This window comes from Triticum dicoccoides, chromosome 2B, assembly GCF_002162155.2.
Source record: "Triticum dicoccoides isolate Atlit2015 ecotype Zavitan chromosome 2B, WEW_v2.0, whole genome shotgun sequence".
Lineage (NCBI taxonomy): Eukaryota > Viridiplantae > Streptophyta > Magnoliopsida > Poales > Poaceae > Triticum > Triticum dicoccoides.
In genome coordinates this window covers 72,428,167-72,455,830 of record NC_041383.1, presented here as the reverse complement: position 1 = coordinate 72,455,830, position 27,664 = coordinate 72,428,167, and the positions used below count along the sequence as shown (strand labels likewise).

Here is a 27,664-nt window from a genome sequence, read left to right as displayed (position 1 = left end):
TCAGGCGATCGTTCGGTTTTGGGCCGGCCCGTCTGCGCGTTTTCAGCGCCGGATTTCTTTTTTATTTATTTTTATTTTTACCTTTTCTCTCCTTGTTTCCTTTTTCTGTTTATTTTCTTTACTTGTTTCTTTTTCCTCCGATTTCCTTTTCTTTTCATTTTCATTTTCTTTCTCAGATTTCTTTTCCTTTTTCAAAATGTTCGCATTTTACAATTTTTTCATTTTTACAGAAAATGTTCCTGTTTTCAAATTTTGTTCATAACTTGCAAAATTTGTTCGCTTTGTTTCAAAAAATGTTCATAATTTCATGAAATGTCCCATTTTAAATATTTGTTCAAAAATTCAAAAAATGTTCGTGGTTTAAAACTTTGTTTAGAATTTCATAATTTGTTCGCATCTTCAAAAAAGTTTCATGTTTTTCAAAGTCATTCTCTGCAGTTGCAATTTTTTTGTTCGCGCAGGCAAGAAAAATTTCCTGTTTTCAATTTTTTGTTCAGAAATTTTATAAAATTTTTAGAATTTAAAAAAAGTGTTCGTCTTTTCAAATTTTGTTCACAGACTAAAAAATGTTCGGTTTAAGAGATATGTTTCCGCTTTCAAAATTTATTCAAAAAATTTCCAGGATTTTCAAAAAATGTTTCCATTTTTTGAAAATTGTTCAAAAAAAAATTCAGAAAAATGTGCGCACTCTCACTTTTGAGTTTCGAAATTGCTCAGTTTCAAATTTTTGTTCACAAATTCAAAAAATGTTCTGGAGGTTCAAAACATGTTCCCGTTTTCAAAAAATTGTTCACAACTTTTAAAAAATGTGCATGCTTTAATTTTTTCAGGTGTTTCGAAATCGTTCAGTATCAAATTTTTGTTCACAAATTTCAAAAAATGTTCGGGTGGTTCAAAACATGTCCCCGCCTTCAAAATTTGTTCACAAATTTGAAATATGCGCATGTTTTCATTTTTTCAGAAGTTTTGAAATTGTTCAGTTTCAACTTTTTATTCACAAATTTCAAAAAAAATTGGGCAGTTCAAAAATGTTCTCGTTTCCAAAAATTGTTCGGAATTTTCAAAAACGTGCATGTTTTCATTTTTTTCAGGAGTTTTGAAAATTGTTCAGTTTAAAAATTTCAGAAAATGTTCTTGTTTTCACATTTTTAAATTTGTTCGCGTTTTCAATTTCTGTCTTGGAATTTAAAAAAGTTCCCGTTTTAAAAAAATGTTCCTGATTTTTGCAAACATTTCGTTTTTTTTTTTGCAAATCAGGAATTTGCTTGTGTGTCACAGATCCCTTCTTTTTTTTAATAAAAATGCTTTTGTAATTCAAGATATATATTTTGGACTGTGCTGCGTGTTTTGTTCTTTAAGCTTGGCGCTGCCGAAGAATCATTAACGACTGACAGCTCAACTGGTAGTACCACTTTTCGTATAGTGTAAGGTCCTGGATTTGAATCCCTGCAACCGTGGTATTTCTTTTTTTAGACAGAAGGGAAGCGAACAGAAACACTGAGTTCTCGCTCACTCGCTCGTGAAATAGTAGAAACAGAAAATGGCCCAACAAGCCCGCCAAGTGGAGGCTCTGTGCGAAACACCAGCAACTTGACGCAAAGAGCGTCATATAGGACCTCCCGCCTCACCCGCCGGCGCAGCAAGCAGCAGCAATGGCGCACTGCTCCTCCGCCAATGCTGCTACGGCCTCACTCCCCTGCCCCTCCCGCGCCGCGCCGTCGCGCTCCCTCCCCCGCCGTCCCTCCTCCCCTCCTCCGGCGTCGCCGCGTCCCGCCGCGCGCTCTCCCTCCCCGTGAGGTCCAAATGATTTGAAAATTGGAGCGGACCTCACGTATCATTTGGACATCTGAGCAGCTTCCAGCAAAAAAATCAATCAGGTCAGAACAGTGTATGAACATTAATTTTTTTATAGACCATAATTTTTTCTTTTTTGCCAAGAGCTACTCAGACGTCCAAATGATTTAAAAATTGGAGTGGACGACACGTATCAAATTATCTACCATGCAAAAAAATTGGAACTTTTTGATTTTTTCTGGTATTTATTTTGATTTTTTTCATCAGCGCCGGTGCAGATGAGTCTGGGCTCAGAAGCGGATTTCCGAGTGTAACATTGTTAGTTTCTCTTTTTGTGAGCGTCCATCCGTCCTCTGCTGGATTTACAAGGCAAGTATGTCGCCCTACTAAGAGAAGTACTCCTTTTTTTTTTGGAACGAAGATGCCAAAGACATCCGATTTTAAATTAATAAAGCCAACAAGGCAACGAAACAGGGTCTGAAGACAAGCACCACGGTAATCCAGCTACAGCATTACATGACCATCCAAAATAAACAGAGATCCACCAACATCAGCACGTAGGCTGGAATGAAGTCATCGACAAGCATAAGCAAAGGAACGAGATGCAAAATGAAGATCATTCTTGAGCAACCACTTGGCGAGCTTCCACCTAAATGGTGCGGATCCGCTCCATCGTCTCGATCATGCGCTCCTCCTTACGTGGTTTCCCCAACGGTGTCCAGGTCTACAGGAAGAGGTGACATTTGAACAGGACATCAGATGGGTGAGAAGGAAATTTCTTCTCAATGGTCATCTTATTACGCATAGTCCATAAGGACCATAGCAGCGCCCCTACGCAACGCCAAACGATCCTCGCACTAGCCCCCTTTTACGTACGAATAATTTGTAACAGGTCGGCTCCGGACAAAGGATTCCAGTTTTGCTGGAACAAGGCTCTTACTGCGCTCCAGGCAAACCTAGCTAAATGGCAACAGAAGAGAGCATGATTTGCATCTTCGATAGTATCGCACGCCACACAAGACCCATTAGAAGGCCCGTTGCGTTTCGCAACATTGTCCGCCGCTGGGAGGCGATTTTGGAACATCTGCCATAGGAAGATCTTAATCTTAAGCGGGATCCCGACCTTCCATAGCCCCCGAGCTATGTCCAGCACCGCGCCCTCAGTAAGTTTGCTATATAGCGACTTAACAAAGAATACACCGGAAGCTGAAAGAGTCCAAGAGACCTCGTCAGCACCGAGGCTGTTTCTACGTTGGCCAATCAAGGCCTTCACCGCGGTCCATTCAGCCTCCTCGGCCGGGAGCAAAGCTCTCAGGAAGCTAACCACAAGCGGAGAGGTCCGAAGAGCATCACCAACCAGCAACTCAGTGTTGGAGGCCACTTGAAAAATTGACGGGTGGCTCTGCCAAAGGAGGGCAGGGCCAAGCGAGGAGTCCAGCCAGAATCTTACTGACTGGCCATCCTTGACTTGAAACTTCGCCCCAAGGGAAAAGGTGGGCCGCACAGCCTAGATCCGATTCCAAATGAGGAGCCCGTCTTTTTTGCGGAGAAAACATTGTCGCGAGGGAAATATTTTGCCTTGAGAAGGTCAGCCCAGAGTCCCAACTCATTGTGGGCTAGCCTCCACCACCATCGGGTTAAGAGAGCGACATTCATGAGTTTGGAGTTCAAAATACCCAAGCCCCCAAATTTTTTTGGATGGCAAACTGCGGCCCACTTGACAAGGTGGTATTTCCATTTGATGCCAGTTCCTTCCCAGAAGAAACGAGATTGCGGCATGTCAAGTTTAGCGTGAACCCCATCCGCTAAAAGAAACATCCCCATGGTAAACATTGGGAGGGAACATAAGCTAGAGTTGGTCAAGATGAGCCTAGCAGCAGAATACATAAACCTCCCTCTCCATGGGCTTACCCTACCCGCCACCTTACCATAAAGAGGCTCCCACTCCTTAATGGACAACCTACTATGAGAGACGAGCAAGCCAAGATACTTAATCGGCAGACTCCTTAGTTTGCAATTAAGTAAGTTGGCCACCCGCCTACTCTCATGGTCATCCATCCCCATGGTTATGACCTCGCTTTTGAGGAAGTTAATTTTGAGCCCGAAGAGGAGTTCGAAAGAAAGCAATAGGAGCTTGATCGAGGCTATACTATTATCGTATGGTTCAAAAAGCAACATCGTGTCATCCGCGTATTGGAGGTGTGTCACTCCTCCTGGGATTAAGTGGGGCACCAACCCTTTGATGTGCCCGGCTGACCGTGCCTTAGAAAGCATAGCCGACAGTGCATCCGCAACAAAATTAAAAATGATAGGAGAAAACGGGTCTCCTTGTCTTAAATGTTTTTTGTTGCGGAAGAATTTACCCAAATCCCCATTGATAGAAATAGCCGTTTGTTCACTGTTAATTAGATTCATGATATGATGGACAAATCCTGCCTCAAAACCCTTTTTGAGGAGGACCTCCCTTACAAACTCCCAATTTACATGGTCGTAGGCTTTTTCAAAATCAAGCTTGAGCAGCACCCCTTGCTGCTTTTTCAGCTTAAGCTCGTGAACAATTTCAAGGAGAGCAATAGGGCCCTCCAGAATGTTACGCCCTTTAAGAAAGGTCGTTTGACTTTTGAGGATAACCCGTTAAGCCACTGGAGCCAAACGGGTTGTGTAAGCCTTGGCGCAAATCATAAAGGGTACATTGATGAGAGTGATTGGCCTGAACAGCTTAATGTTATCCGCCCCTTTCACTTTAGGTATTAGGATGATAGCCCCGTAGTTAAGCCAGGAAATATCTACCGTACCTAGGGCAAACCCATTCACAATATCAAAGAAAAGGGGGCGAAGAATAGGCTAGAATCTACAAAAGAATTCAATCGGCCAGCCGTCCGGGCCCGGGGCCGTGGCTTTCTTCATCCCCAACAGGGCTGCGTCAACTTCTTCAGGGAGGAAAGAGAGCACGAGGCTCTCGTTCTCCTAGTTCTACACCCTATACTCGGGATCCCACAAATCCTCTCGGATACAGAGTTTTTTCTCATCGGCCATACCCAACAGGCCAACCAAATAGTCGTAGATGTGGCGAGATATGTCACCCTGGGAGAGAAGGAGGCCCTGCTCCGACTAGAGGCAAAGGATCGCGCTCTTACGCTTTCTGCCATTAGCATACACATGAAAATAGACAGTATGCGTCTCCCTTAGTCACCCGCCGAAGAAGAAACGTCTACTATGCTGGGCCCTTTCTTCCTGTGAAGAGAAAATGAGCGGGATGTGGTCCGATCCAATGTGGGTATCCGCCACCAAAGTGCATAAAGGAAAAAGGAGCTCCCACTCCGGGGTGAAAAACACCCGGTCAAGGACACTGCGAACCGGGGCCAGTTGCTTGTTAGTCTAGGTGTACCTAGCCCCTATTCGAACCGCTTCACGGTGCGCGGCCGCCGCAATAGCATTGTTGAACATGGACACCCTTGCCCAGTCCACCCGATCATTGTCTTTGTCCGCACTCGAGCGAATCAAATTAAAATCACAACCAACAACCAGGGGGATATTTGTTGCACGCTTGGCCCCAACCAAGGACGATACCTCCTCCAAGAAAGAAGCAGAGCGTGAGTGGTCAGCAGGACCGTAAACACAAACCACCACCCAAATCAGCCCTGAGACACTATGACGAAGGATAGCAGCGACAAAAAACATGCCTTGCTCCCAAGTAAGAACCTCACATATGTCATGGTTGCATCCCATCAAGATACCTCCCGAGTGGCCTAACGAATACATCCAGTGCCACTCAAACCGACTGAGAGGATCAGAAGCCAGCAAGTCACGGAAAGAAAAATCAACTTTGATCGTTTCCTGTAGCGCAACTATATCGATCCGTTCCTTGGCCATGAACTCTCTAAGTTGTGTCCTACGTCCCTCGTGGCCACAACCCCTAATATTCCAAAATAGGTATCACATCAGATAATACGGTTTCGCAGGCGGACCCCACGAGAGGTCATAGCCTTGGCCACACACTTCCGAGCCGGGGCCCGGCTGGAAGAAGGAAGATCAGAAGCCTCCCTCGCTTCTGTTTCCTCATCGGGGGAGGAGGCGGCACTAGCCCCTACTGGTGCCAGCTCCGACGAGCCCATAGAACACATCTAGTAGCGGCCTCAGCTAGCGCCGCCTGAGCCTCCTTACGCGTACGCACCAGCGAGATGATCTCGCTGTTGGAAAAAGACGTAACTACCCCACTATCATTTAGAACTCGCGCAAGATGATCATCCGAGAAAGCATTAAGAATTATGTAAGAGGGGATAGGGTTACCTGAGACTTCCAGGTTCTTGTCTGTGGTACGAAGCTTGGCACTCTCCAGAGAAGACAGGTCGCCAAGCTTGGCCTTAGCATGCACACTGGGGGCTCGCTGCGCCACGGGAGTCGCCTTGGAGCGCTTGGCCTTTGCGCCCGCACCCACCGGCACCAGCGCCACGCCCAGACCACCCCGATTATGTTCTGCCTCCATCACCGCACCCACCTTAGCAGACAGTTTCCTGCCCGCTGTCTTCTTGGGAGGTCTGCCCGATCCACCAGAGCCTCGATGCCCCGAGGAAGGAGTGGGGGCATAGTCTTCATTGACCACACAACCAACATCCGCCCCGCTAGTGGCCAGCAGGGACCGAGGGACGACAGCCCCAGCGTCGCTAGAGTACACATCCACCTCCATGGGAGCCAGAGATGGCGCCCCAAGATGAGACCCGTACTCATCGAAGGAGCCAGCGAGGGTCCGGGCCAGCGAAGGCAGGTTGACCGCGGTATCCTGCGTCGCCACGGCCATTGTGCCCCCAGTCAGCGCCCCAAGCTTGTCCCAGGTTTCGGTATCGATAGAAGTGTCTTGAACACTATCAAGATCCTCATCCTGACTTTCCATCTCCACGTCTCTGGGCTCCGCAGCTCCAAGCGCCCCGCCCGATGCCTGCTTTGTCAAGTCCTTGCCGCCCCAGTTGGCTTGGAACCACTCCCCGCATCCCGTGACCGGCCTGCTTTATCAGAGGAGGATGGAGGCGGTTTTTCATAAGGGCCAGCGCCACTGGGGCCGCCCTCACCAATACGCTTCGGGAGCCGCTCCACCTCCACCTTAACTTGGTAGCCTTCACCATTAAACCACACCTCCACAAAGCCGTTAAGCTTGTCCGTAGACTTGCATGCCAGCTTCATTCTCACCGTCCCCAACCGGATGAGAGAGAGCTCATCCACCACAATAGGACGCCTGAGAGGATCGAGAAGAGGTGTATAGAGGGGGGGGGGTGATTAGACACTAAGTGCTAAAAGTAGCAGTTTTTAATTTCTCAAAGTTTAAGTGGAGTTTAGGCACAAGTTTAACAAACACAATACATATCAAGCAAGCATGCAAACAGTATATGAGCAGCGGAAAGTAAAGCATGCAACTTGCAAGAATGTAAAGGGAAGGGTTTGGAGATTTCAAACGCAAATTGGAGACACGGTGATTTTTGAGCCGTGGTTCCGATAGGTGGTGCTATCGTACATCCACGCTGATGGAGACTTCAACCCACGAAGGGTAACAGCTGCGCGAGTCCACGGAGCGCTCCACCCAAGAAGGGTCCACGAAGAAGCAACCTTGTCTATCCCACCATGGCCGTCGCCCACGAAGGACTTGCCTCACTAGCGGTAGATCTTCACGAAGTAGGCGATCTCCTTGCCCTTACAAACTCCTTGGTTAAACTCCACAATCTTGTCAGAGGCTCCCAAGTGACACCTAGCCATTCTAGGAGACACCACTCTCCAAGAAGTAACAAATGGTGTGTTGATGATGAACTCCTTGCTCTTGTGCTTCAAATGATAGTCTCCCCAACACTCAACTCTCTCTCACAGGATTTGGATTTGGTGGAAAGAAGATTTGAGTGGAAAGCAACTTGGGGAAGGCTAGAGATCAAGATTCATATGGTAGGAATGGAATATCTTGGTCTCAATGCATGAGTAGGTGGTTCTCTCTCAGAAATGGTAAGTTGGAAGTGTAGGTTTGTTCTGATGGCTCTCTCTACGAATGAAGAGGAGATGGAGGGGTATATATAGCCTCCACACAAAATCTAACCGGTACAGACAATTTACCAATCTCGGTGGGACCAAATCAACAAACTCGGTCAGACCGATTCAGTAAACAATGTGACCGTTAGGGTTTTCGGTGGGACCGACATGCAACTCGGTAGGACCGATATAGTTAAGGTTAGGGCATAACGTAATCTCGGTGAGACCGATTACACAAACTTGGTGAGACCGATTTTGGTAATACGCTAACCACAGAGTTGGTCAGGTAAACTCGGTGGGACCGATTCGCTAATCTCGGTGAGACCAAAACTTCACGAAAAGGAAACAGAGAGTTTACATTGTAATCTCGGTAGGACCGATTACACAAACTCGGTGAGATCGATTTTGATAATGACATACACAGAGAGATTACAATCCCATCTCGGTGAGACCGAGACCCCTATCGGTAAGACCGATTTGCCTAGGGTTTGTGGCAGTGGCTATGACATCTGAACTCGGTGGCGCCGGATAGAAAGAATCGGTGGGGCTGAGTTTGAATTTAGGTTTAGGTCATATGTGGATGTGAGAAAGTAGTTGAGGGTTTTGGAGCATATCACTAAGCACTATGAAGCAAGAACCTCATTAAGCAACACCTCATCCCTCCTTGATAGTATTGGCTTTTCCTATAGACTCAATGTGATCTTGGATCACTAAAATATAAAATGTAGAGTCTTGAGCTTGAAGCTTGAGCCAATCCTTTTATCCTTAGCATCTTGAAGGGGTTCCTCATCCTTTAGTCCATGCCACTTCATTGTTGAACTTATCTGAAAACATGCTACGTCAAAGTGTTAGTTCAACAAGAGATATGTTGACATTAGTTACCAAAATCACCTAGGGAGCACATGTGCTTTCAATCTCCCCCCTTTTGGTAATTGATGACAACATACATCAAAGCTTTAGATAGAGGATAACAAGAATAACAAGTAAAGCTTTGGAAGGACATGTAACAAGCATAGGCTTCCCCTACATGTATGCAGGCATGTGAATATGGAATAGGAGCATGTGAATGCATAAGCATGATGGAGTAGGCAATGTGTTATGTATCTTGGCTATATGCATTAGAGCAAAGAATTTTGGGAAATGTACCTTCATGCTCATGAGTCCTTCTTGCAAACAGTATGTACATCAGCAAGAATTTCTCATACACATGACTGTGATGCATATACTTACCTTGTGGTCTTGGGTTGGCTTAGGATGAAATGAACCTATGAAAATAAGGTTAGATAACACAGATGCATCTACTAGCTAGAGCAAACAAGATGAAACCACAAGAATACCAAGACTGGGATGCCATGTAGAGATTGAGTACCAAGTACTACATTGGATTAGACATGTCCCCAAGGGTAAAGGTGTGCAATGAATTTAAAGAATTTCTTTCCCTTGAGTGTCTTGCTCCCCCTGAATCTAGCATGGGATACTAGGAGAAGATAGGGAACAGAAAATCAGAGCTCAAGGAAGTAACTTAACAGAGCTAATGCAACTAAGCACATATGAACATTTCTTTCCCCTCTAGAAGACATGTAACATCTCTCCTCTTGAACACCAAGCATGTGGGATCATTGAAGATTACTCTCCCCTTGAGTATTCTCTCCCCCTAGAGATATGATAAAGTTGATGTGATCTCTCTCTATATAGATAAAGTTTTGATGTGATCTCTCTCTCCCCCTTTGACATAAAGGGTCTTCTGGATTTTTTGCCACATGGGTTTGGTCCTTGAGTCACAGATCAAAGCAGCAAGAAAAATGTGATGCTGGTAGAGGACAAGATTCATTGAGTGGCAAGTTGTTTTTCTTGTAGTGAGATCGGTAGCACCGAAAGGTTTCGGTGGGACCGAAAATGACAAGCTGGTGTGACCGATTTCATCACAGAGTAAACACTTGTCACCTCAGGTCACTAGACAAGTAAGATCTCATAAGGATTTGCAAGGAATTAACTTAATGATTTGCAATGAATTGGATGCAGGGAATGCAGAACAGAAAATAAACGAGAAGAAACTTAAAAGAAATCTAGATGAAGTTTTTTTTTGAAAGGGGAAACAAATATGCATGAGACAAATGCAAGAGCACAGAAAAGAACACGAGAGAGAACTTCATCTAGAATTGGTCGGCGACAAAGTCACCTATGTTAGAGTATATTGACTTAGGAGTCAAGTGAGATCACTTGATCATAGGTCATACTCATCGTTTAAGCTCAAAATGGGGTTACCACTTTTCGTTTAAGCATCTTGATGTATCCACATCTTGTCGAGTTGCTTTAACTCATGACTTGGAGTAAAGCTTCTCTAAGATGAAATAACATACCTTGGGTGGTGGTGTTGATCGTGATCATGTAGTTGAACTTGTGTGGGTTGCTCAAGGTTGATGTAGCTCATCAAGAGTTGGGAGCACCACTTGGAATTTGAGTCCATCCACCTACATGGGTTAGTTGCAAGGAAGAGCGCTTGTGTATCCAAGAGGACAATCATGAAACTCAACATAGAATTTGTCAAAGGATATGTGTGAATGGTTTTGTGCTTCCTTGTCTTCAACCACCATTATGTAGAGACTTTGGAGATGTAGAGATTGCTCAATATGTGAGTGAGTTGCAATCTCATAGATTTAGATTCATCCAAGCTCCTACAAGGGTTAGATAACATGCAAGGTGCAAATACATCCAAGACGTAAGATTATCATCATAAGAGAAATATCAAGGATTAGTCATAGGCTCATGTCTTGCATGTATAAAATGGAGTTCCTACTCCAAGTTTGAAGCATCAATGATATTCAATTCTCCTCTCAACCTGCAAAACACTTTCTCATCAAGAGGTTTAGTGAAAATATCCACTAATTGTTTTTAGGTGCGAACATGCTTAAGATTAATGTCCCCTTTGGCAACATGATCTTGAATGAAATGATGAAGAACTTCAATATGCTTAGTTCGAGAGTGTTGCACGGGATTGTGAGAAATCTTGATAGCACTTTCATTGTCACAAAGTAATGGAACATGTTTCACATATATCCCATAATCTTTAAGAGTTTGGGTCATCCAAAGTAATTGAGCACAACATGAACCAGCAACAATGTATTCCGCTTCGGCGATGGATAAGGATACCGAGTTTTGTTTCTTGGAAGACCAAGACACAAGAGATCTACCAAGGAATTGACAAGTACCTGAAGTGGACTTTCTATCAACTTTGTCTCCGGCATAGTCCGAGTCGGAGTAGCCAACAAGATTGAAAGAGGCCCTCTTAGGATACCAAATGCCAAAATTTGGCGTATGAATTAAGTATCTCACTATCCTTTTCACGGCCTTAAGATGACATTCTTTAGATGCAGCTTGATATCGTGCACACATGCACACACTTAGCATAATATCGGGACGTGAAGCACATAGGTATAACAATGATCCAATCATAGAGCGATAAACCTTTTGATCAACCGGTTCACCATCTTTGGTCAAATCAAGATGTCCACTAGTAGGCATGGGTGTAGACATACCTTTGCATTCTTGCATATTGAACTTCTTGAATAAGTCCTTAGTGTACTTCGTTTGAGAGACAAAAGTACCTTCCTTAGTTTGCTTGATTTGCAACCCAAGAAAGAATTTGAGTTCACTCATCATTGACATCTCAAACTTCTCCAACATTAGCTTTCCAAACTTATCACTAAAATGTGGGTTAGTTGATCCAAATATAATATCATCGACATAAATTTGGCATGCAAATAATTCTCCATTAACCCTTTTAGTAAAAAGTGTAGAATCATTTTTTCCAATTTCAAAGCCTTTTTCAATAAGGAACTTGGTTAAGCACTTGTACCAAGCTCTAGGAGCTTGTTTAAGACCATAAAGAGCTTTGAGAAGTTTGTAAACATGATTAGGTTTCTTAGGATTGATAAAGCCGGGAGGTTGTTTAACATAAACTTCCTCCTCTATTTCACCATTTAGAAAAGCACTTTTGATGTCCATTTGGTACAAGGTGATATCATGGTGATTAGCATAGGCAAGTAATATGCGAATGGATTCAAGTCTAGCAACGGGAGCATAAATCTCACCATAGTCCATACCTTCGACTTGTGTGTAGCCTTGGGAGACGAGACGTGCTTTGTTGCGAACTACTTGTCCATCTTCATCTTGTTTGTTGCGAAACACCCATTTGGTATCGAAGATGTTGTGGTTGTTGTCGGGCTTCTCAACCAATGTCCAAACTTGATTTCTCTCAAAGTTGTGTAGCTCTTCATGCATAGCATTTATCCAATCCGGATCTTCCAATGCTTCTTCAACCTTCATAGGTTCAATGCTAGAGATGAATGAATAGTGTTCACAAAAGTTAGCTAAACGAGTTTTAGAGCGAGTGATTCTCCCGGTTTGGATATCATTGTAGATTTGCTCGACGGGATGGTCTTTAGCAATTCTTGCTCGAACTCGTGAAAGCTTTTGCTTGGGTCTTGGTTGAACATCTTCTTCATCATCTTCTTATTCTTGGCCTTCTTCATTATTGGCGTTGTCGTTCTCTTGTCGTGGTGGAGAAGGAGGTTGTTGACATTCTTGGTGTACTTCCTCGTTTTCTTCATCTTGGTGTGTCCCACTTGTGGATGCTTCCGTATCAACTCTTGGTTCACCTTGTCATGAGGTAGAAGCTTCCACTTGGACGGACGAGTTGCTCTCCTTCACCTCCATTGGACGAATCTTGCCAATAGACAAGTCTTGGATTGCTTCCGAGGGATCTTTGTCTCCTACATCAATTGGAAATTGCTCTACTTGCGAGCCGTTAGATTCATCAAACTTCACATCTACCGTTTCTTCAACCTTTCAGGTGAAATTGTTGTAGACACGGTAAGTGTGAGAGTTTGAGCCATAACCAAATAGGAAACCTTCATGAGACTTAGGAGCAAATTTAGAACGACGATGCTTATCAAGAATGTAGCATTTTGAGCCAAATACTCGAAAGTAACCAACTTGGGGTTTGTTACCGGTGAGAAGCTCGTATGTCGTTTTGCCGAGTAGCTTGTGAAGATACAAGCGATTTGTTGCATGACAAGTTGTCTCAACCGCTTCTGCCCAAAAGTGCTTCGGCGTCTTGTACTCATCAAGCATCGTTCTTGCCATTTCGATGAGCGTCCGGTTCTTCCTCTCAACAACTCCATTTTGTTGAGGTGTGTACGTAGCCAAGAACTCATGTGAAATCCCTTCTTGGTCAAGAAATGTGTCCACATTTGCGTTCTTGAACTCCGTTCCGTTGTCGCTGCGAACCTTCTTGATCTTCACTTCAAACTGATTTTGGGCCTTCCTAGCGAAATTTTTGAAGATCTTTTGGACCTGTGATTTGTCATCAAGAAAGAACACCCACGTAAATCTTGAAAAATCATCAACTATAACTAGACCAAAAGAATTTCCACCGAGACTCTTGTAAGCGTTGGGACCAAAGAGATCCATGTGAAGTAGCTCAAGTGGCCTCCTTGTGGTCATGATGTTCTTCACGGGATGCCTTCCTCCAACCTGTTTACCTGCTTGACAAGCACTACAAAGTCTATCCTTATCAAATATGACATCGTTAACACCAAGGATATGATTCCCTTTAATAAGCTTGTCAAGATTTCGCATGCCAACGTGACCTAATCGTCTATGCCATAACCAACCTTGAGAAGATTTAGCAATAAAGCAAGTTCTAGGTTGAGCCTTTTTAGTGAAATCAACAATGTAAAGATCACCTCTACGTATACCGGTAAAGACCATTTTATGATTGTCTCTATGAAACACTTGACAATCTACTTCAGTAAATAGGACATTGAAACCAAAATCAACAAGTCTAGATACTGAAAGTAAGTTGTAGCCAAGAGATTCAACGAGCATAACGTTTTGGATGGAGCTATCATGTGAGATGGCCACCTTACCGAGGCCAACCACCTTACCCTTTGAGTTGTCACCGAAAGTGACATACTTTCGAGGACCATCATTTTCAGCAAGCTCATGAAACATGTCTTTGTCTCCGGTCTTGTGATCGGTACTTCCAGTGTCAAGAACCCATTCCTTTCCTCCTGCCATATATCCCCGAAGATTTTCTATAAGACCAAAGTGTCTCATTGCATCATCAAGATCAAAGTCATCATCATCATCCTTATCATAGTATCCATGTTCGACATCGTCATGTGGTGGATCAATTCCTAGTGAGGGTGATTCGTTAGTATGAGTTTGACAATGATCTCCTTTATGAAGTCTAGTAGCTTCGGAAATAATATCGCTAATAATTCCAACATTTCCTTTGGCACGCATAAGATTTGTAAGCTCAAATAGACAATCACCAAACATGGAATCATTGGAATTCATCTTACTCAAGGCAATAGACTTATGAAGAATTTCGTCTAGATTTTTCAATGAATAATTAGGAAATCGTTCCTCAAGAAATTTTCATGTAGTGTAGGCACACTCAAGAGTAGGCAATTTTCCAATTAAGTTTCTAGGCAAGCCTCTATTGATAAGATTAACAGTTCTAACATTCCTAATCATGTCAATCGACTCATCAAGGGTAGGATGCATAGGATCAACATGAGATGCACAAGGACTAGCAATGTACTTGTTCAAATGATATTGATTGAAAATTACAAGCATCTCATTTTTCCACTCATGAAAATACTGTCCATCAAGTATAGGCACTCTATGTCTAAGAGTCCCCAAAATAGACTCATCCATCTTCCTCCAATGGTGATTAAACCAAAGCAATGAAGACCAAAGCTCTGATACCCATTGAGAGGATCGAGAAGAGGTGTCTAGAGGGGGGTGATTAGACACTAAGTGCTAAAAGTAGCAGTTTTTAATTTCTCTAAGTTTAAGTGGAGTTTAGGCACAAGTTTAACAAACACAATACATATCAAGCAAGCATGCAAAGAGTATATGAGCAGCGGAAAGTAAAGCATGCAACTTGCAAGAATGTAAAGGGAAGGGTTTGGAGATTTCAAACGCAATTTGGAGACACGGTGATTTTTGAGCAGTGGTTCCGATAGGTGGTGCTATCTTACATCCATGTTGATGGAGACTTCAACCCACGAAGGGTAACGGCTGCGCGAGTCCACGGAGGGCTCCACCCAAGAAGGGTCCACGAAGAAGCAAACTTGTCTATCCCACCATGGCCGTCGCCCACGAAGGACTTGCCTCACTAGCGGTAGATCTTCACGAAGTAGGAGATGTCCTTGCCCTTACAAACTCCTTGGTTCAACTCCACAATCTTGTCGGAGGCTCCCAAGTGACACCTAGCCAATCTAGGAGACACCACTCTCCAAGAAGTAATAAATGGTGTGTTGATGATGAACTCCTTGCTTTTGTGCTTCAAATGATAGTCTCCCCAACACTCAACTCTCTCTCACGGGATTTGGATTTGGTGGAAAGAAGATTTGAGTGGAAAGCAACTTGGGGAAGGCTAGAGATCAAGATTCATATGGTAGGAATGGAATATCTTGGTCTCAACACATGAGTAGGTGGTTCTCTCTCAGAAATGGTAAGTTGAAAGTGTAGGTTTGTTCTGATGGCTCTCTCTACGAATGAAGAGGAGGTGGAGGGGTATATATAGCCTCCACACAAAATCTAGCCGTTACACACAATTTACCAATCTCGGTGGGACCGAATCAACAAACTCGGTCAAACTGATTCAGTAAACAATGTGACCGTTAGGGTTTTCGGTGGGACCGACACTCGGTAGGACCGATATAGTTAGGGTTAGGGCATAACATAATCTCGGTGAGACCGATTACACAAACTCGGTGAGACCGATTACGCAAACTCGGTGAGACCGATTTTGGTAATAAGCTAACCAGAGAGTTGGTCAGGTAAACTCGGTGGGGCCGATCCGCTAATCTCGGTGAGACCTAAACTTCACGAAAAGGAAACAGAGAGTTTACATTGTAATCTCGGTAGGACCGATTACACAAACTCGGTGAGACCGATTTTGATAATGGACATACACAGAGAGATTACAATCCCATCTCGGTGAGACCGAGATCCCTATCGGTAAGACCGATTTGCCTAGGGTTTGTGGCAGTGGCTATGACATCTGAACTCGGTGGCGCCGGATAGAAAGAATTGGTGGGGCCGAGTTTGACTTTAGGTTTAGGTCATATGTGGATGTGGAAAGTAGTTGAGGGTTTTGGAGCATATCACTAAGCACTATGAAGCAAGAACATCATTAAGCAACACCTCATCCCTCCTTGATATTATTGGCTTTTCCTATAGACTCAATGTGATCTTGGATCACTAAAATATAAAATGTAGAGTCTTGAGCTTGAAGCTTGAGCCAAGCCTTTTATCCTTAGCATCTTGAAGGGGTTCCTCATCCTTTAGTCCATGCCACTTCATTGTTGAACTTATCTGAAAACATGCTAGGTCAAAGTGTTAGTTCAACAAGAGATATGTTGACATTAATTACCAAAATCATCTAGGGAGCACTTGTGCTTTCAACGCCCCAACATCTTTAGCCCTTCCATCAGACGATCCACACGACGATGCTTCCCAGGGATACCGTGGAGCCGAACCCACGCCTCCGGTATGACCATTGGCACAATCTCCTCATGCAGGGATTCCCTCACCCGTGCAGTTATGTCATTGATAGAGAGGAAGAGTTTGCCGCTGGATTTGGCCATGTGCAGCAGGTCGGTCGAGGGGAAAATCACCGAAAATTCATTGTCACCCACCTGAGATATTTGTCAATCCCAGTCACCAGCCACCATGTCCTTTAGCTCTTGCTTGAGAATACGAAGCGAAAGCCGGCCCGGATCTGCAGAAATAATCACTGCATTGTCGATCTTCATTTCCGAGCTTTCGTCGATCTCCTTGTCTTCCTCAAACTGGAGCAAAAGAAGCTCTCACCCGAGATGGCACTTCCCATGATCTAGAGGTGCAGGGCCTTCCCACGCGACTGACAGTAGACCGAAGCATGTCCCTCCTCCTTGCACAACACGCGCATCGGCTTTAACTTGCACTTGGATTGGTAGTGACCCAAGTGCCCACACTTGAAGCATTCTACATCCGAGGTCTCCTCCACTGGGATGGGCTCGTCGGTCGTGCCTTTGGAGGAAGCCGGAAACACCACTGCAAATGCCTCCGCACTGGCCCGTGACTTCTTGGCTAACGGATCGCCATGGCCACCCCCACAGTTGGGATGCGCCATGGGTTTCCGCTCCAGCTCCCTGAGCCTGCGCCCCGCCTTCTTCAACCTCTTTATCTCCTGCTGCTGGATCTACCAAAGGGGAGGAGGACTCCAATCCCCCTCACGCCCTCCTTGCGCAGCAGAAGATCCGCGCGCCTTGCGCTCGTCGCGGCCCTCACGGCCACCCTGCTGACCGCTCATGGAGATTTTTGCCTTCTTACGGAGGGCCTTTTCACGCCGCAGCTCGGCCTCTTGCTCTCCTGCCGCCACCATCAGACGCTTCTCCGCTCTTCGGTCCCCCATCACCGCCGCCGCAAAGGAAATGGAGAGAGGAGGAGGGAGGATGTGAATAGATCTCGCAGTGTGCGAGAGGCGCCGCACCTCACTGATCGATGCGGGAAACCCTTATGATGGGTCGGGGCACCCCTTGCGCAGCCATATATAGCCGCGGCGCATCCTGGGCTCACGGCCTGCCCCAGGCCCACTAGCGCAGTAAAGAAAAATATAAAAGCATTTAGATCACTATTCTTGTTACAAGCCAACTATGTCTCCCTATTAAGAGAAGTACTCCCTCCGTAAATAAATATAAGAGCGTTTAGATTACTACTCTTACAAAGGAAGTAATAAGGAACCCCTAGCTAGAATGTAAGCACCTTCATTCGACCTTCTACTCTCATGACTGAAGCTAATATCATCGGAACTCGAACCCACGCTTTGATCTAATGGGTAATTGATGCACATGACAGCCCCAGATTATTGTTGATTGTCCTGAGTACTAGAATTGCATTATGGATCCCCAAGTCCCGCCGCATCGAGAGCCAGTCCTTCTATACATGTCAATGCTTCCAAAGTCTCCAATTCAAAACTAACAGCAGAAGTAATTGATCCTTGGTCAATGTTTTTGCTAATACATGTGTCCACGTTGATTTTAATCCTGCCTGGGGGTGGGGTGGGTTCAACATGAGGCGATCCTTTTTCTCCTCCACCAAGTCCAGGGCAGCAACGGTTAGTTGCACTAGTCCATTGGACACTGCCCTGCCCCCTTTCTCTTCCAATTGTGAGCCTTTGCTAATCGAGTCGAAACGTTGCATAATTATCAAACTGCCTAATCGGTACAACCTACAACAAAACCACTGATTAAGAGGTCACCCCACCTTCTCAGACACTGACAAATGGTGCACTATATGTGTGCCACTTGTCGCAACCTGTGTGTTTTTCTTTTTTCATAGATTCATTTATTGAAAACGTTTTTATCTCTTGAAACGTGCACCCAAATTATGAACTATTTATAATCCATATTACCCCGTGTACACTATTTTCTTCCACAATCAAGTGCATACACTATTTTCTTCTACAATCAAGTGCATACTTACTTATTTTCCCATTGCAACACACGGGTATGTTTGATAGTTTTGGCTAAATTAGGAAGTGTAATTTTGGGCAGGCCATGAGCAAATGATCTTGGGAGAAAAGAACGTTCGTGTCAAGGTTTTCTCATGGGCGAACCATCCAAGATCCTCATGAAGTCACGGGCGAACCATCCAGGCTGGAACGTTTGGAAGTAGAGAGGGCTTCAAATATCTTATCTGGTCCGGTTTGGGACATACCAAACACCCTTTGGGTACAAAGCAGACCAGAACTCTAGGCCCAGTGATATCTCTTTTTCTTTTCCTTCTATACAAATAAAGTAATCTTTCAGAAAAAAAGAGGGAAGTCAAGGCGACTTCATCTAGATCCTCGGCACCGCCACCACTTTCGCAATCTCTGATCACCATCGGAGGCCTGTTCTTTTTTTTTCCTCTATGATTGATGTGCTTTTCTTCCACACCATCAAATTAGCACTGGGCGGCGCGATCAAGGTGATTGTTCCTCCTCTGCCGATAATCTTCCCTCCATGACAAGTAATATGGTGTTTATGTGCACCCCACTGCAGGAGGCTCAAGGCACACATGTGTTTGATATCTTGGGTTACGGCAAGCACAACGACATGGGTTGAACAATGACAGCTACATACGGTCCTGAATTTTCATGTTCGGCGACCACAACTGGGCCATACGCTTCTTCCTTGATGGGTTCAAAAGAGAAGGCTAAGATTATATCGCAGTTTATCTCGAGCTTTTGTGCAACACCGAACTCCTGGCATCTTGCGACACGAGGTTGGTAGACCAGTGCACTAAAATCTCGTACTCAATGCATAAAATAGGACTTTGTATTTTCTAAAATAAATATTATTTATACTAAATTTTTATATGTCCATATAGTTTATTATCAACCTATGATCTTACTAGTATATTTTTTCCATTCTTAGTTGGCATACTTATCCACGTAACAATATTACTAAATATTAGGATACAATTATCTATATATGATATCATTTTATGTGTTATTATTAACAAAAAAATGAAAAGATACCTGTGCTAAAACTATATTTTATAGCAAACCTTATGTAAGTTTTTTCTTTTTGAGATCTCCTAACTTAACAAAAATATATTTAGACCAAACGAATCCCTATTAAATGTGAGTAAAATCAACATGAGCATGCATTTTGCGGATTAATTTCTGACACTTCCATGAATAATGATGTGTGTGTGTGTGTGTGTGTGTGTGTGTGTGTGTGTGTGTGTGTGTGTGTTTGTTTGTTTGTTTGTTTGTTTTGATACCCTTAAATATCTCGGCTATAATCTTCCAGGCATTATCTATCAAAATATCTTGATATACGTTTTCATGTATCATGTCTAGCAAAACTCAAATACAAAAAAAAATGTCTTGACAATGCAATAGTATAAGTACTACACCAAAGTGTAGAAGTATGTTTCATTGCAACAAACTATCTGGACCGAAGAAAAATACGATAAAATTAGGTAGCATGGATATCAAGAAGCATCGATTTGTTGTTACCTACACATAATTCAACCTAGTGGAAGCACAAAATTTTATAACTATAAACTAGCAAAAGAATGTTGCAAACATGTGTGTGCATTGATCATTTTCTGATCCAAACAAATTTCATCCATCGATGCAAACAAACTGGGATGCCAAAGCACATATCTGATGCTTAGCAAGCATGGCTATTGGATACATCATATTGAGTATAATCTGTGCACGGTGACCCATGATGATGGAACAATGGTTGATCCACGCAGTGTAATTCCTTTTATTCGGAGGAGGAACTTAGAAGAAGAGAAAATGATCGAAGGTCACTACTGGTTCTCCGCCCGACGACAGGTACTCCTGTGTCCAGTTCAAACCTCAAGGGTCCAGGCACCTCGTGATGCAACAAACGTTGTGGAGATGGCGGGCACGGCAACCTAATGTCAGGATTGTGCACCACCGAGGTCAGGGCCGCATCGAGAAGTAGGTCGGTATAGAGGACCAGATCTGGGGGCATGGTGGATTGCATTGTTGGGGGTAGATTGTGTCTTCGGTGGTAAGGTGTGAAAGAAACATGGTGTGAAGTAAACAAGGTGCGAACAAGATGGATCTAGGCCGTGTAATCGGATAGGATGAGGGCGACTATGTTGACGGTGAGCTCCGTGCGAAGGAGGCATGGGAGAGGAAGAGGTTTGAGAGAGATAGAACGGGAGGGGATCACGGGCTAGCGTCAAATATGGGTGGATAGCACGGCTGGGCCTCAATCGTGGGATTAATTAGAAATGAAGGGATCACATGTGGTCTGATGATTTCCAACTAGACTACTGATAGGAAGTGTTTCCTATTATTATATGAGGTTTGTTCCAGTGCAACTACTTCCCCCTTTAAAAAGTGTATGGGTATTTTAACATACTTAATAAATGATGATGATTTATCTTAGATTTTTAGTTCAGCTTGACTTAAAATTCAGAGTAGGCCACCTGTCATGAATAGCGGTAAGGTCGAAGCGTCAGAAGTCGTGTAGGGCACCAAACTAAAGGGTTAATACCCGTCGAACTATTGCTAAAGAATCTTTTAACATGATTGAAGCAACAGTCCTATCTATGCTCAATTGTCGAAACATTTTCCTTTTCTAATAAAATAGCATGTTCCTCTAACGCCGGCATTAGAAACTACAGAAGACAGGGATAATGGTTCCTCACACAAATTAGAAATTAGTAAACACGGAATCGAAGATTAAGAACCATTCTCAATATTAAGAGAGGGGGCTAGAATCAGTTGATTTGTGTGAGCAACATTGGTGTTGGAAGAATCCGTGGTGGTTTGCCGCTGTTGTGCCGAAGGAGAAAGAGAAAACGAGAGATTAGGAAAGAGAAAGGGAGAGATAAATAGACTGGTTAAGCAAAAGGACTATACTACCCTTATGTTGAACCGATATGGAATACACTAAAACTTTTAGTGGGGTAGGGGTAGTAAAGCAAACCTACGGGACCCTTATGAATTTCTTAATACATCGCCAGGAGACACTTGAGGCAAAAGAACGAATTTCATAATTCACTCTTGTGCACAACAATTTCTTATTTTTTTTGTCAACTCTCAGCTTCTTTCGCAACTGTTTCTTTAACAAGAGCAGTCTCGTAGCTAATCGCGTTTGTACCAAAGAGAGAATAAGCCCGTGGATCATGGGTGAAAGCGCGTGAGGGCGGGGGTCAACCTACTCATTGTAGATGGGCTTTCTCTTCTGTGTCCATTCTTTCTTTTGCTGTAAAGATAAAAGGAGATTTTTTTTTGGAACTGCTTACGTCGAGGAACAACAAAGAGCAGTGCGGTATTGTTATGGTTGGTTGCATCTGATGTTGACACCTTCTCTCTAACATGTCTAGTTGTGGCTCTCAACAAAAAAAAGTTGTGATGCGCATGTCGTCGTTTCCCCCCGATTCGTCGACCTTCACGTGTCGGTGCAGCTGCGTTTTATTTTGTCATCAACAAGAATGAAAGAAAGTATCATGGTTTCCATTCCAAGCAGAAGCAGTTGTGTTTGGTCCATTCCATTTGCCACTGGCTTTGATATTTGGTGGATTCAGAAGATATCAAGACCAATCACCAAGTGCAAACGCTCCTCCTCCGGTGTGAGCCACACAGAGCGGGGAGGCCCTCGTGTCCGGCTCGTGGTCGCGGGATGCCGAGGCCCACGCAGCCCGGCCCACCGAGCCGTGGCCACCCACTACTATATGCTCGGATACGGCCGCCTCACCCGCCGGCGCAGCAAGCAGCAGCAATGGCGCGCCTGCTCCTCCCCCAATGCTGCTGCGGCCTCACGCCCCTGCCCCTCCCGCGCCGCGCCGTCGCGCTCCCTCCCCCGCCGTCCCTCCTCCCCTCCTCCGGCGTCGCCGCGTCCCGCCGCGCGCTCTCCCTCCGCGTGGCCGTCGCCGCGCCCGCCCGCCTCGTCACGGCCGAGGACGACGGCTCCGGCTCCTCCTCCCGGGCCCAGGGTGGTGACGAGGGGCCCTCCGCTGACGGGTTCGACCCCGGGGCGCCGCCGCCGTTCGGGCTGGCGGACATCCGGGCCGCCATCCCCAAGCACTGCTGGGTCAAGGACCCCTGGCGCTCCATGGGGTACGTGGTGCGCGACGTCGTCGTCGTGCTCGCGCTCGCCGCCGCCGCCGCCCGCCTCGACAGCTGGCTCGCCTGGCCCGTCTACTGGGCCGCCCAGGGCACCATGTTCTGGGCGCTCTTCGTCCTCGGGCACGACTGGTGCGTCGCTTCTCCGGCCTCAGTTTCTCCGTCCTTGAAAATTAAAAATTTCTGTTCAGAGGAGCTCACCGTCTCTCTGTCTCTCTTTTCATGGTGGTGTCTGCTGCTGCAGCGGCCATGGGAGCTTCTCCAACAACGCCAAGCTCAACAGCGTCGTCGGCCACATCCTCCACTCCTCCATCCTCGTGCCTTACAATGGCTGGTACGCGCGCATCAACACCTTCTTACACCTCGACCCCCTTCTTGTTTCTGATAATGTTGCAATAGCTTTGCTGTCAGTAAAAGCTTCTCTTTTCCAACTAAATCTGCAGGAGGATTAGCCACAGGACGCACCACCAGAACCACGGCCACGTCGAGAATGACGAGTCCTGGCATCCGGTACGTGGGTTACATTCCAAGTTGTTGCTGCTTACTTTGCTCATGTTCTTAAGGAATCTGATTAACCATGGTGTTATCGTGTTTTGAATCAATTGCTGCTACAAATTTCAGCTCCCCGAGAAGCTGTACAGGAGCCTGGACAGTTCCACCCGGAAGCTTCGATTCGCGCTACCGTTCCCGATGCTCGCGTACCCATTCTACTTGGTGAGACCAAACAAGCCCAAATGACCTTTGATCCTACTTAATTTTGCTGATTAAACTGCTCACAAAGTAACATATGTTTGGTAAAATTTGATTGCTGACTGTATTATTTGTGTTCAACCTGTGCAGTGGTCAAGGAGTCCAGGGAAATCAGGCTCGCATTTCCACCCGAGCAGCGATTTGTTCCAGCCGAATGAGAAGAAGGACATTCTGACGTCGACGACATGCTGGCTTGCCATGGCTGGCCTGCTCGCTGGGCTCACCGTCGTGATAGGGCCTCTTCAGATACTCAAGCTCTATGCTGTACCCTACTGGGTATGTGTGTGTGGCCCTTGTTGCATTTGTAGCCTTAGGTCCTGCCAGAAGTTCTGATTCTTGTGGATAGGTGGATTGGGTTGTGCCCTGTTGTGGGGGTGGCCAGCAGCTTACCAAGTTTCCTTGCTGAATTTCCCTGCAGATTTTTGTTATGTGGCTGGACTTTGTCACCTACCTGCACCACCACGGCCACAACGACAAGCTTCCCTGGTATCGCGGAAAGGTAAAATTAACAGAGCAACCATGTCTGGAATTGCGAGTTACTCCCTCTGTAAACTAATATAAGACCTTTTAGATCACATAATCTGCGTAACATTGTGCCAAACTAATGCGTCGATTATCATTTCGACCGCTTAGTGTGTTGTTCAGCAGTATAGCCCGGCCCAGTATCTAAAAGCCCTGCTAACTACTCCCTCTTGTCCCAAAATATAAGACGTTTTTAACACTACACTAGTGTCAAAAATGTTCTTATATCATGGGACGGAGGGAGTAACGTACAGTGTAGCTGTGCTGATTGGGTCATTGGGATAGAGTGAAGTATAATTGCTAATTGAAATAACTCTTTAAGCTGTCAGAGTTGACCACAGGCCGTATCAGATAAAACTTGGGATTGAACAGTCTGAATAAACATTAAACTTGACCTCTTACTTGATAAATGAGTTTTGTTTGGCAAGCATAAAAGAGGTGCAGTTACCGTATCTTAGTTTAGTCAAAATAGCAAAGTTACAGAACTATGGAAGGATATCAGAAGCCACCTTTTCAGCCTTTCATCATGACAGCTGGAAGATAACGTAAGGCATATCTAGCCACATAAATCGCCAATTGTTGTCCATACGTTGGACTGCATTTTCCACTGTCCGTCTTCTGTATATGTATGTGATGTGTATATGTGTGGTAGTTATTGAAAGTAATTCACTTTTCTGTGGAAAAGGCATACTTTACCGCCTTCTATCACGGGCAACATCCAACCAGAAATTTAAAAACTTCAGATTCATGATTGTCATTGCTCGAACCATTCAAAAGATTACCACTGCTGTATGTCATCACTGAGATACTGTCTGTGTTGCTATGTGAACCAGGCATGGAGCTATCTGCGCGGGGGGCTGACGACGCTTGACAGGGACTACGGGTGGCTCAACAACATCCACCATGACATTGGGACTCACGTGATCCACCATCTTTTCCCGCAAATCCCGCATTACCATCTAGTGGAGGCGGTAAGAATGGAATCCTTTGATATTCCCTGCACATCGTTGTCTTAGCAGGAACCTTACCTTACCAATACATGGTCTTGGTTGTGCTTGTCTTGCAGACTGAGGCGGCGAAGCCAGTGCTGGGGAAGTACTACAGGGAGCCGGACAAGTCTGGCCCGTTCCCATTCCACCTGTTTGGCGCACTGGCACGGAGCATGAAGAGCGACCATTACGTCAGCGACACCGGAGACATAATCTACTACCAAACTGACCCAAAACTCGCCGCTGGTGCACACACATCCGATTAACAACATCAAGCATACTCTTTGAGCGGATGCTGCTCACCATCACCTGACCGAGTAGCCCTCTGCTGCCTCACCTTGCCAAGTTCCTCAGCATCCGGCAAATCAAGCAGGTGGATGGCGTGGATGCTAGCCCGGCATATTGGATTTTTGGTTGTACAATAGGCTTGAAGCCACGATAGAATAGATTATGTGCTTGTAAGAAACAAGTGATTCTTTGGACCAGAGCCACGGTAGCTCTAAAAAGATTGGAAAAACTTGCCTGATCAAGGGGCATTCATTGTTCGATACTACAATTATAGAGCAGTATTTATGTCAGCTGGTCCATATGCATATACTACTGCTGTGAAGATCTCAGCTTAACTCCAGATCATCTTTGCACTAACATGTGAAATAGTATTTACGCGTGTTGTCATTGTCGTGAATTTTGTTGCATCTGTCCTAGTGGTTGGTCAGTTGTCCTCTTCAGAACGCAGGGTTGGCTCATTGCTGACCACAGGCTAGCTGTGGCTGTCTGCCTGCAGATGGGGTCATATGGGTTCTGTGATCCTTGAGCTTAGTTCTTGACTTTCTGTGGTCCTCCTTTTCTTCTTCTTAGAATGATCATCAGATTTCTGTTGAAAACTCACCATGCTACCATTGAAATTCTAGCTGAGCTCTGTGTTACCACTGAAGCCGAATTATTGTCGGAAACTCCAGATCTTGTAATGCTGGAGGTGGTGTCATGCCGAATAAAAGTCTCACGCTGTTTTTCTGGTCTTGTCCGTTGCAGATTTTGCGGGTTGTCATCGAGTGCTTAGGCTTTCTTTGGTGGTGCCGAGTTTGGTTTGGTTGTATGGAATCCTTCTATACTGCTCAATATCATGCATTAAGCAAGCAAAATGAAGATGAAAATCAATGACATTAGTTTTTGCACAATGTCCTGCAAATTAAGCAATCTAACTCGCACTTCCCAAGACCAACAAGACCAACAGGTCGGATGGCTCATACATCTTTAAAAAAAATGTTGATGTTGGTTTCTTCAACGGATGTTTGGACAAGCAACAAGTGCAGAAGTTGGGCCTAGAGGCGAGGCCTACAAATGATGTAATCTCGGATTTTATCAACGACCTTTGTTATCCTTGTGTGTGTTAGTTTCTTAACTCCAATATACTTCACTTAATAATAAATAAACAAAACCAGACCATTTTTGAATGAAAAATACACTGAATACAACCTTTTGTACTATTAATCCTTGTATGATAATGTGATCTTCCTACCAACTAACAAGTAGGGCTGGAATTCCAGAACTAGAAGACATAGAAAAACCATGCACATGTGTTATAAGATCACATATCGCAAACAATAACACCACAAACGAGAAGAAAATATTAACAACACTACACATTTATATAAGGTAAATGAGCTAATCCGACCAACTGATCCGGGTTTTGATTCGGCGGGGCACACGAGACCTCGAGCATCGCAATCTCCTTCACATCACAACTGCATTTCTCTCTTGCGCATCGAGAGTCGGGACTCGACACCATCCATGTGACACCCCACGTCAGCCCTGACATGTGGGACCGCCTTGGCAGATAGGCTACAAAATTAAAAAAAGGCAAAACATGTCCCAGGTCTGACAGAAGAGTCTTAGTTAAGCAAGGTAATCCTTGTAAAATTGCAAAAACAAAAATGGGGGTAAAAATAGAATTAACTCATAAACAAGTTTAAACGTACTCTCATGTGGATGTAGTCAATTAGAATATATTTTTCTATTTCATATGTAAATTTGAAGGGTATATGAAGAATTTTATCAAGCATGTTGGTGTGTGGGTTGGTCGGGGGCTGGGGATCCCCCTTGCTCCTTCACCACATTGGCCTAAATCAAATCAAGTCACAGAGAGGTCGAACCTGGCCTTATTTACTACCTGGTAATTTACTATCACGTTTGAGGACGGGATGGGAGCGGGGAGAGTGCACCCGATATTCTTCCGAACCGAGCGTCATCAGAAGAACAGGTACACCACCGCGTTGATAAATCGTATGCGAGGCATACGAACCCGATATTCATTGCTCCGTAGGATTCACAACTAACGTTTATTATCCTATGGTAATCAGACATGTCGAATGCCATGACTATGGGAGGTGGGTGATGACTATGTTGCAACCCGCGAGGGACAGCGGTGGGGTGATACCGACTGGTTTCCTCTCTCTCTCACAGCCATGAGTGTAGTATTTTTTTTATCACCAAGCGAGCTAAAGGGGTGGGGGTTATCATTGTATTCACCACTTGAGCTCCATGGCATAGCACAAACATGTGGTGGTGGTGGTGGTGGTTGTCTCTCTCTCTCTCTCTCTGTGTGGGGGGGGGGCATCGGTCCTCTTCCTGTTTTGATATTTTTTTCCCTTTTCCATCTCTGATTTATTTTTTTCACAGGTTTCTCCTCAAACCAACTCAAATGTCACATGATATTACCCAAATGATAAGTGCCACACGTGTGGCACAAAGGAGTTTGACCCACACATTTTTCCTGCCGCACGTGTGGCACAAAGTATTTTGTTCCACACTCCCATCTCTTCCACATATGTATGCACACAAGAAAGAAACATATGAGGTCAGCATGAATCATTTTGTATTTTCAATCTTTAAACCATCTTATCTCTTAAATGAAAAATCCGATTAAATTTTTGTTTTG

The 27,664-nt window shown here is 44.8% G+C and overlaps 1 protein-coding gene across 1 annotated transcript; it reads left to right on the top strand.

The window, feature by feature from the left end:
• Positions 1-22,007: 22,007 nt before the first annotated feature.
• Positions 22,008-25,354, top strand: LOC119362211 (omega-3 fatty acid desaturase, chloroplastic-like). The gene is made up of 8 exons (XM_037627409.1): positions 22,008-22,597; positions 22,710-22,799; positions 22,909-22,975; positions 23,087-23,179; positions 23,306-23,491; positions 23,634-23,714; positions 24,571-24,708; positions 24,804-25,354. The coding sequence occupies exons 1-8, from the start codon at positions 22,023-22,025 to the stop codon at positions 24,990-24,992; spliced, it is 1,419 nt and encodes a 472-aa protein (XP_037483306.1). The 5' UTR covers positions 22,008-22,022; the 3' UTR covers positions 24,993-25,354.
• The last annotated feature ends 2,310 nt before the right edge of the window (positions 25,355-27,664 follow it).